We start from the raw sequence: 11,750 nt of genomic DNA, 5'->3' as shown, positions 1-11,750 counted from the left end.
GTAGTCTAACGAGGTGAAGGAGTTTCCCGGAAAGTTATGGAAATTCCGGTCATATTTAGAGAAAATTTGGCCAAGATTTTTGTAAATCCAAGTTATAGTTGTTAAACTTTAAACTTTTAGGTATCCTAGAAGTTTTTGATGGTGCTGAATCCATTTCCACCATCAAAAACACGATTCAAAGACTACCTCTACAAGATTTTTTGAATTTTTTTTGCACGGATTCCGGCCACTTTTAGCCGTCCAGGCAATTCCTCCACCTCGTTAGACGACTCCGTATGAGATTGGGGTCAATGGTTACATAATGTAATTATGCTGCTCTTTGTGGATTGATTATTGGGATTATAAAATATGCTATCGTTGTTGATGTATGAGAGTGGGGTCCACAATTACAAAATTTATTTATGGCGCTGGTTCTTGACTGATTGTTGGGATTATGAAAGATGCCATCGTCGTTGATTTATGAGAGTGGGTCCATGGTTACAGAATTTAATGATGCTGCTCTGATTTAACTGATTATTGGGATTATAAACGATTCCATCGTCGTTGATGTATGAGAGTGGGGTCGATGGTTATGGAATTTAATAATGGGATGCCATCATCATTGATGTATGAGACTGGGTCCATGGTTACAGAATGTAATTACGCTGCTCTTCATGCACTGATTGTTGGGATTATAAAAGATGCCATCATCATTGATGTACGAGAGTGGGGTCCACAGTTACGGAATTTATTTATGCCGTTGGTCCTTGACTGATTGTTCGGATTATAAAAGATGTCATCGTCATTGATGTATGAGAGTGGTTCCATGGTTATGAAATTTAATTGTGTTGTTGGTCTTTCATTGATGGTTGGTATTGGTCGGTATAAAAGGAGTAGTTTTTAAGTGTGATATTTTGGATTTTATGGTTGGGATTGTAAAAGGGAGTAGTCTTTAAATGTGATATTTTGGATTTTTCAGTGGATTTGTAATTGAATATGGTGAAAAAATTTGTGGTCAAATCTTGATTTGTGTTGTTTAAATTGGTTTTTTGATTACATATATAAATTCAACATCTTAAAAAATCTTTAGGGCACTTCTATTGTGAAGAGTTTACTTATCAATTTTGTGATTCCAATAAATCCTTGTCAAATATTAGAAAAATTAAATGAAAAAATGAATAGGAAAACTTTTCAAAAAAATATCACATACAAATAAATTCATTGCGCTAAAAAATCTTTAAGGCACTTCTATTGTGAAGAGTTTATTGATAATTTTGTGATTTCAATAAATCATTGTCAAATTTTAGACAAATTAAATGAAAAAATAATAGGAAAACTTTTCAAAAAAATCTCACATACAAACAATTGCTTATAAGAAATGTCGTAGTCTAACCAGACTGCTTTTTTGCCTTGAAAATCATAGAAATTTCGGTCATATTTTGATAAAATCTGGTAGGAATTTTCTAAATCCTAGTTATAGTTGTCAATCTTCAATATTTTGGGTGCCCTAGAGGTTTTTGATGGCGCTGAATCCATTTCCACCATCAAAAACATGATTCAAACACTGCTACTACATGATTTTTTGAAATATTTTTGCCCAGATTCCAACCACTTTTGACCGTTGAGCCTCTACTTCTGCAACGCCCACCCAACCTGATGCTTCAAGAGGTTTCTTCATCAACGAACCCCTCATCGTGGGGCAACACAATTCTTTTGCAGCGTTAGAGAAGTCGGTGATGGAGGTAGAGGCAGAGGGTGAGTCTTCCTTTTCGTGCATTAGCATGCTTGGCAAGGGTGGTTTTGGTAAAACCCTCCTCCTAAAGTCCATCTTCAATAGCGAAAAGGTGAGGGATTTATTTTCCAATGGATTATTGCTTTGGCTGACTATTTTGCAGTCTCCAACTTTCACAAATCTTAGGAATCAACTCTCTTCCCAAATAGGCATGCAAGCAAACATAAATCCAGATCAAAATATGAATGAAGAAGCTATAAAAATATGGTTGCATGAGAGTATGCAGGGGAAAAGGTTTGCATTGTTCCTGGATGATGTATGGGAGGAGGGTCGCAGATTGCCAGAGGAATTGGGTCTACTCCACCTAACAGAGCATTCCACCTCCAAAATTATTGTGAGTTCAAGGAACCAGAAAACGTTGTTGGAGATGGGAGTTAATGTAGATAAGTCCACATTGATTAAATTAGGTAATTTGATGGAGGATGATAGTTGGCGGCTATTTGTTTATCATGCTTTTCCACATAATAGTGGAAATTTGATAGGAAACATCGACGAAGGAAAGGTGAGGTTTGTGTGTACAAAGTGTGGAGGGCTTCCCTTGGCAATCAAAGCTCAGACCTGCAAACCAGAGCTCAGACCTGCAATAGAACAGCACGAAGACCGGCAACTGGATCAGCCGAACACACTTCTCTGTCAACGTTTTGGCTTGGATCTGAATCAGGAAATGACTCCTATGAGGCGGATCGACACATACACAGACCAGGGGTGCGTCCTTTCTTCTTGTCTCAGGGCGGTTCATACTGGGAGGAGCAGGGATCTACACTACCAGGACAAGGAATGATAGTTACACCCCAGCAACGACCAGACCCTACCATCGATCGAGTTGTCATTCACAAGCAAAACGAAGAAGGAGAGGCCGTCAGACAAGATAGGGTAGCGCGTATAGGGTTGAGGACTGCGCGGCTTGCTGAACCCCCATCCTCCTTTGGACTGGCGTGTGTTAACCGATCTGCTATTCTCAGGCAAAACAACAAAGGAGAGGCTGACAGGCAAGTCAGGAATGTGCATGATGGGTCGAGGGTCGTGAGACTTGATGCGCCCCTGTTCTCCTTTGGACAAGCATGGGTTAATGACAACAAAGGGAAGGTGAGGTTCATGGCCAGGACTCTCCTTGCCAAAACCGTCATGAAAATCAATCTCGGCCAGCCTGAACAGGAGAAAACAGGGTATAGACTTCCCAAACTTTGCGGTGCTCTTAGGTAGACAAAGAAGGCATATCCAATAGATCGAGGCCTAGACAATGTGGATCCACCAGGTATGGAGGAAGATCTAATGCAAATTTTTATCAGATCGATAGGAGGCAGACATTATTACATACAAATCAACAAGAGGTTGAGCATAAAGGATTTAAAAAAAGAGATCCAAATAAATCTGGGAATCCCAACAACATACCAAAATCTGATATATTCAGGCTACAGTCTGTAGGATAATCACACACTTCATGACTATGGAGTTACCAAAGATTCAACCATCATACTAAATCTGAGACTGAGAGGTAGATGCAAGGGAGCCAGCTCCAAAACTTTAGGCTCTTTCCATGATGCAGTCAAAGGAAAGGAACACATGAATAACAAACCAGCACCAACATCCAATCTACCAGGCCCCTACATTATGGAACAGAAGCTGGAATCTCCAATGCTTACAATATCTCTGCCGAAGGTAACTGATCTATACATAGATTTAGCCCAAAAGTCTGTTATTTATAGATTTAATGGTTTCTGGCCAAAGTCTGATGCATTGCATCAATGGATCTTCTCCACATGGTCAACAAACTGTGAAATTTATTTATGCCCAAAAGGGTTCTTCATAGTCAGATTCAACACCAAACAAGATTGAGATAACATCATCAATCAGGGGCCTTGGTTTTGGGGCAATGCTGGTCTCTTCATCACCCCCTGGTTTCCGAGATTTTGATGCTAATACCATGGTAGTTTCAACAATGCCAGTTTGGGTAAGACTTCATAACCTCCCTCTACATTTTTAGCATCACAAAGTTCTAATAGCCATTGGGAACTCCTTGGGGAAGTTCCTAATATCAGATGATGATAGGATTACCCGGGGAATCTTCACATATGCCAGAATATGTGTAGAAGTGGACCTGAGTCAAGGACTACCAGATCACATCACATTGAATTTTAATAATTCACTGTGGACACAACCGCTTGATTATGAGAACACAACATTCAGATGCCGCGGATGTTTCCAAACAGGGCACCTCCACTACGCTTGTCCACTAGCTAGGAAGGAGCCTAAAGGAAATAAAAAACATCAGAAAAAACCCAAAGGTTGGCAGCATACTGAACCGCTAGAAGAAGAGGAATTGAAGACAGAACCTACAGGCGAGAAAATGGGATAGGAAAACTTACAGGAAGAAAAGACCCAGGAGACTGACTTGGGGCATGAACAACAACAAGAATCTCAACTGGAAATAAGTGGAATCAAACAAGCTCATGGCTCAAAAGGATCGGAATCAGATAAAGAACAACCAACGAATACAATGGAAAACCAGCTTGCCATTATTGATACCACTCCCAACACTGGAGGTTGGCGAAGAGTGGAGAAGAAGAAGGGAAGGAAAGCATAGGCCATCTGGATCATTTTTTTCTTTTCTTGTTGTTTTCCTGATTTCAGGAACAACTCTTTTCACGTTTTCTTTGATAGGATAGTATATCCTACATCCCGTGGGCTCTATGATCTGCGCATCATATAGCAAAATGAATGCTTAATGCATATACTATGTAACTTTTTATTTCAGTTAATAAAAAGTTCAATTTTTTCTTTGGATTTTTTTTTTTAAAGTACCATATATTATAATACCAAATTTTAATGATTGTATAAATGTTAAAGTATGATATAATGGTATTATTATTTAGATTTAGAAAAAAAATCAATAAATAATTAAAAAATATTAATATAATGAATTTATTTCATGTATTTTAATTATACATTATATTTATTTTAATTAGAATTTTTATTTTTCTTTTATAAAAATAAAATATTTATATTTAGATTAATTATATAATATTTTTAATATATATAAAAGAATAGAAGAAAATGACTTGAGTAATGTTGTTTTTTTGGTATTTTTCAAAAAGAAAAGTGAAATACAAATAAATTTTGATAATTGAAATTTGAATTTCCCAAAAAGAATCTTGAGACATGCTATATAAGTAAAATTATTGTTTTATGCCAGTGATATTGCTTTTTAATTAAAATTTTGGATTTTTAAAAATGAGATTAATAGTATAAGTTATGAGAGCATGGAAATGAAGGTAAAAAAGCTAGGACTACCTGCATTGATACATATCTTGCTTTCTTTGTTTCTCATAATGGTGATTATGTTTATGTACACTTTTCAATAAGATAATGCAAAATTTTCACTATTTAATTAAAAAAAATTAATTGAAAATGGGTTATGAAAATGTTGCACAACCATAAATTTGAAGTTGTTTAGTTATATGGAGGTGTAATGCTCACAAATTTGGGTTGATTTTAGTTACGAATATTTTGGTTATTCGCTTTTGTCAGGTGAAGAGGTAACTCATCAAATAAAATTGCGTCTTTGCATTAAGATGGATCATAGATATATACATGGAGAGACTCTTTGTTTCATCTCCCAGTGTCTCTTTGTCTTCTAATTCTCTTTATTTTCTATTTACAATATTTACATGGATTTACCTAATCCCAAAGATTAGGTGTCAACATTCACCCACTTAATATGAAGGGATGTTGGTGAGTCCAAGCATCATTCTGAATCTTTCAAACTTTTCTCTTCCAAGTGCTTTGGTGAAGATGTCTGCAATATGCTCGTTTGTGGAAAAATGGCATAGGTGGACTGTCTTGGCCTCAACATGATGTCAAATCAAATGGTATTTTGTATTGATGCGCTTCGTTTGATCATGGAACTTTGGGTTCTTGGCCAACTTTATTGCAGAAGTGTTGTCAATCATGAGAGGAGTTGAATGCACTTGTTTTTCCTGCAAATCTTCTAGAATTTTCCTTAGCCACACAATTTCCTTTGTTGCTTCAGTTGTTGCCATATATTTTTCCTCATTTGTGAAATTTGGTGGAACTGATTGTTTGTGTGATCTCTGAGAGACGACTCTTGATCAAAGACTCATAACATAACCTAATGTAGATACACTAGTTTCTTTATCTCCATCAAATTCTGAATCAAAGTATCTAATCAAGTTGAAGTCTCCCACTTGTGTATACTTAAGTTCAAAGTCTTGAGTTCCCTTCAAATACCTTAGAACTCTTTTTGCAGTAGACCAATGACCCTCACAAGGATTTTGTATAAACCTGGAGAGGATTCCAACAAAAAATGAAATATCTGGTTTGGTAGTAGTTAGGTAGTTGAGACTTCCTATGAGTTGTCTATACTTCATTGCATCCTCAAATTATTTTCCTTCAATAGATGTGAGATTTAAGTTTTGTTCCATTGGAGTAGTCAAATGATTGCACTCAACCATGTCAAACCTATTCAACATATCTCTAATGTACTTTTTCTGAGAGAGGAATATCAACTTTGGATATTGAGTTACTTCAATTCCAAGATAGTAGTGAACATAGCCCAAGTATTTCATTTCATAACCTTTCCTCAATTCGTTCTTTATGGATGAAATGTAGCTCTCATTGTTCCTTGTCATCAAAATATCACCTACATACAACAAAAGATATACAACTTTCTTGACAAACAAAGTTGCATCATCAAGATCATTATGTTTGAAGTTGAGTTTCAAAAGATGCTCAATTAACTTCTCGTACCAAGCTTAGGGAGCTTGCTTGAGGCCATACAAGGATTTTACAAGATTGCATATTTTATGCTCCTGACCCTTCACAACAAATCCTTCTAGTTGGGACATAAAAACATTCTCTTTCAGATATCCATTTAAGAAAGTAGTTTTTACATCCATTTGATGCACTTCCAATCACTATGTGTTGCCAAGGAAAAGAGTGTCTGGATGGTAGCCCATTTTTTTGTGGGGGGGGAATTATCCTCATAGTCGACCCCTTCCTTCTGTGCAAAACCTTTTTCCACAAACCTGACTTTATGCTTGTCAAGTGAGCCATCTTCTTTATACTTGTTTTTGAAGACCCACTTGCAGCCAATTGATTTGGTTCCTAATGGAAGATCAAATAGCTTCCAGGTGCCATTATTTATCAAAGCATCATATTCTTTCTGCATCGCTTCTTTCCATTCATCATGAGAAGCAACTTCTTTGAAGGAATTTGGTTCGAAATCTGTAGACAAGTTCAGTTCACAATCATAAGAAACATCCATATCAACAAGTGAATCGGAATCATCTACATCAACTCCATTTTTTCTAGTTGAGCTTCTTGTTCTTGTATTTTTGACCTCATCAGGATGAACACTTTCAAGTGTCTTTGTCAACCATTTAGGAGGACCTTTCTGAGATGGCCTAGGTTGCTCAGTTGATTGAGATGGGGCTAAATTAAGATTTAGTCTCCCAATTCTGTCACTCACATAACTCAAAGTGTCATTAGTGGTTGAAGCTTCATATGGGGGAGAGAGTGTTTCAGAAGAAGATTCCACATATTTATCCAGTATAGGAATCCCCCTTATCAGATTATCAAACCCTTGAAAATATTTTACATGTCTGAATGTATCCAAGCGATCAAGTTGTCACTCAACAATATTGTTAGCCTTGGAAGATTCAAGAAATATCACATCTCTAGATATTATAAACTTCTTATTGGCTTCATCATAGAGACAGTATGATTTGGATGTATTTGAGTACCCTAATAAGATACACTTATGACTCCTTGCACTGAGTTTGTTTCTCTATTCCAAAGTTATTAAGGCATAATAGGTGGAACCAAAAACCCTGAGATGCCTCACCAAAGGAATGTGGCCATACCACATTTCATAGGGAGGCTTGTTTTTTATAGCATTAGATGGACACATATTCTTTATATACACATCACATAAAACTGCATCAACCCAAAAGATCAATTTAACATTCTTGAAAAACATCACGGAATGTACCATATTTAAGATTTCCCTATTCATTCTTTCAACTACTCCGTTCTGTTGGGGATTATAAGGCATAATTGTTTGATGTTTGATCCCATGCTAGCGAAGATATTTTTCAAATTAATTTGAAGTGTATTCTTTTCCATTATCAATGAGAATAGAGCCAATATGAGATTGTGTATCATTTTCAATCCATGCATGAAAGTTATTGAATGTTTCAAAAGCTTAAGTTTTGTTCTCAATAAATAAATGCAACACATTCTGGTATAGCCATCAATAAATGTCATCATATATTTATTTACCATTTGCAGAAGGAATAGGCATTGTGCCACATAAATTTGAATGAATGGGTTCAAGTTTTCTATGTGCTCTGGAATGAGAATCATGAAAATACTGTTTGTTGTGCTTTCCTAAGATACAAGCATCACATTGCTTAAGTTTCCAAGGAATTATAGGCAAACCAGTAACACCATTTTTCTTCAACAAATGAAGGTTGTCATAGTTCAAGTGTCCTAATATAGCATGCCATAAAAGACTTGATGGAAATTTACCTTCATTATAGTGAGAATTGTATGAGAAGTTTTGTCAATGAACAAAGGTTCCTTGCAACTTTAGAAGTCTTTCTTCTTCTATCCCCATAATGACAAGTGAGTGCTATGATGCTTTTCTAACCTCAACCTTGCCATCAAATATATGAATGGATTGTCCTTTTTGGAGGATGTGGACCAAAGATAGTAAGTTTCTCCTCGACTCCAAGAGGTATAAAACATCATGCAGAAGAAACTGGAATACCAGGCAATTTGAGCCTGATGGCTTGAGTTTTGACTTGTGTGCAAAGTATATTACTCCATCAAAATTGTGAGTGAATTCTTCAAAGAAATCTCTCCTGAAATTCATGTGGAAATTTTCTCCTAAATCAAGAAACCAATCATCTTTCCATGAAGCAAGTGAAGCATTGAACAAGTCTTTAGTTACTCCATTGTTACATTGTGCCACAACATATTAAGAGGATTTAGGTACTTTACTTTTCCCTTTGTCATTAGTTTTACCTTTCCCTTCATTCCTTTCCTGCTCAATTTTATCCTATGGAAACTTACACGTGGATGCATCATTCCCATCTCTAGTGCATCATATTCAATGAAGATCAGACTTTTCTCCTTGGTTATGTCTGCCCCCTGCCTCTAAAATTCCTCCTTCCTCTTCCTGTTTGTCCACCTCTTCCTATAGAAGAATCTTGTGCATGATTCTTCTCCTTTTGTGCAAGGCATACAACTTCGTAAGTAGACTGAGGAGTTGAATTCTTCCCAAAAGCCTTCTCTCTCTCAACAAAATGATTTTCAATGGAGTCAAAGGTAATCTCAAGGTTTCCACTTGCTTGCAATACTCAAGATAATGTGAATAGGTAGGATATCATGCCCTAACATAAGCTATGAGAGGAATATCTACCTCAACACTAGTTCCCTTTATATCATGCATAATGGATCTTACTTCTGATGCTAAGGCAATAGGGTCATCATTTTTCAACTCAAGAATGAACAACTTAATCATCAATTTAATAAATTCAAGTTCAGAGTGTGGGTCATACAATTCCTTCAATTTCATTAAAGATCCAAAGGCATTTGAAAATGGTGAAATATGGTGACTCACTTCTTCATTTACTGACGCTGCAATCAAGGCATAGGCCTCGTTGTTCTTGTTTTCCCAAATGGGCAAGTCCTTATCTGAAGTGGGATTTGTAGGTGCATTGTCTCCTTCTCCTTCACAAATCCATTTCCACAACTGATTGAAAATGAGGGTGTGTTTTATCTTTCGAGACCACTCAGGATAGTTCTCTTTGTGAGTGAGAACTACTCCCACTATGGAGATGAGTGAATGCATCATAAAATTTGATGTGGCCTCAAAATAATTGCAAAAAAAAATGGATATGGCTTCAAAAGCCTTCAATTAAAAATATAATCTCTCAATATACCTTCATGACATATTACATAATGCTCACATATCTCATTACATACCACATATGGTCCACATAACATATATTATAATAATGTTCCACATAACATATATTATAATACACCCCTCAAAATAGGATCTCGAGGTATTTTCCATCCATATGCTCCATTTAATATATGTGCCATGTAAAGGATTATGGTATTAAAAAATAACTCCAAATACGGTCTTCAAAAAGGCTAACACGTATAAAAAATTGATACACACACCATTCAAATAATGATTCACCCACCATTCAAATGTATATAGATAATTCCAATGCACCATTCAACACTTCATTCACTACACGGTCATTCATCTGGATATAATGTATCGTTTCCTATTTATAATAGCTTGAACACAAAATAATGCATCATATACAGCTTGAGACACAATATTATAACCAGAGATATGACATTCATATAAAACTTCAATGCACTCCAACAAATGGACTTCAAGAGTTACACATTTAATTAACGAATTGCTCAAATGTCAAGAATGGATTAAGACGTAGAGAACGATTGCAAAAGAAGGTCTCTCGGTTTTGAACTTCATATATGGTAAGTCAGCCTAGCGATCTACATCTTCTAGAGAGAATAGGTCGCATTCAACATCTGCAGGAACAAAGAGGATCTATGTTACTTGGAGCAGAACTTTAAGGAATCAAGCCCAAAATGCAAGGTAGTTACTGAGTAGGAAAATACTAGAATGGGACCTATGCTCCAACAATTTCACACTACTCGAACTCAAAGCTTCTATGAGAGTTATCCATTCAATAACAATCCATGGGATTATGCAGGGATTTGACAGAAATGTTAGTATGCAAAATATGTAGAATAGAAGCAGTGGGAGTTACAAGGGCAGAAAGGAAGCTAAAAATGGGACTGCCTCTAATACCATGTCAGGCCAGGAGGTAACTCCTCAAATCAAATTGTGTCTTTGCATTAAGATGGATTATCGATATATACATTGAGAGACAGACTCTTGGGTTTCATCTCCCAGTGTCTCTTTGTCTTTGAATTATCCTTATTTTCTTTTCACAATATTTACATTGATTTACCTAATCCCAAAGATTAGGTGTCAACAAATTTAAGGCATTAACAATTTGAGAGAAATGAACCAATTAAACCTTGGAGACTATGATGACTTGCAATGTATACTTCATACCATGTCATTGTTCATTCTCACACTGCTCTATGTTGTTTCAATTACTTTTAGCCCAATTCAATTCTTCAATTAGAAATATTTTCAATAATAATTCATCTTTCCAATCATCAACAGTAATTGAAGATAGAACAGTAAATGCAATGACAAAGGAGACAATCAACAAGAGACACCAGATTTGGTCAAAGACCAGGGAAAAACCCCACAAGGGGGAAATCCCTTTGAAAATTCTTCTTCTATTAGATTGTCATAAAATGTTTAGCAGAGAGTACAATGAGCCTAATACAAAATCATCCAGCAAAATTAAACCAACAACATTCAAAAATATGTTCATATCATCAATATATATCAAAGAAAACTTTTCCTATCTGTGGTCAACTACGGTCAGATGTCAAAATTTAGCCCTAGAGCCCAACTACACGGAGCAAGAGTTGTGCATGTGGTTGAGACCTTCCAACTGCACCCTTGAGCCTAATAGCCTACAATTATGGCCAAATATTTCCTTTGACGAGCCTGTGGTCGGAAACCAAAAACCTTGAATATGTGCGAGCTTCAAAACCTGCATTTTTGAACCTGTGTTAACCTCTTTCCTCAACCCAGCCTCAAACTTGTGCGAAAAAATCAATGAATAAGAGAAGAAGGTGATGCTTGGTGATGTCCAAATAGGCTTCCAAGGGTGACCATTTCTTGTTAGAGCCAACTTGTCCAAATGTGCATATGTGGGCTTTTGTTCATAAGTACACTTTCGCTTGTCCAAATTGAGCACTGCAATATTCCGAATTGGTTCTTTCGAAAAGAGGAATCTAATCCCATGGTTTGAATTTGTCATTC

At 36.3% G+C, this 11,750-nt stretch overlaps 1 protein-coding gene across 1 annotated transcript in view; it reads left to right on the top strand.

Annotated features, from left to right (window-relative positions):
• The first annotated feature begins 2,548 nt into the window (after positions 1-2,548).
• LOC149264742 (cell division cycle 20.2, cofactor of APC complex-like) overlaps positions 2,549-11,750 on the top strand; it is an 80,671-nt gene continuing 71,469 nt past the window's right edge. Inside the window, exon 1 of the mRNA XM_089400620.1 lies at positions 2,549-2,937. Within this exon, the coding sequence (XP_089256746.1) occupies positions 2,549-2,937 (389 nt within the window). The remainder of the gene's footprint in view (positions 2,938-11,750) is intronic.

Source organism: Pinus tabuliformis, chromosome 6, assembly GCF_031772625.1.
Source record: "Pinus tabuliformis cultivar Carrire ecotype Pingquan chromosome 6, CPIR1, whole genome shotgun sequence".
Classification (NCBI taxonomy): domain Eukaryota; kingdom Viridiplantae; phylum Streptophyta; class Pinopsida; order Pinales; family Pinaceae; genus Pinus; species Pinus tabuliformis.
The sequence above is the reverse complement of the archived record's forward strand: the minus strand, read 5'-3'. Positions and strand labels throughout refer to the sequence as shown.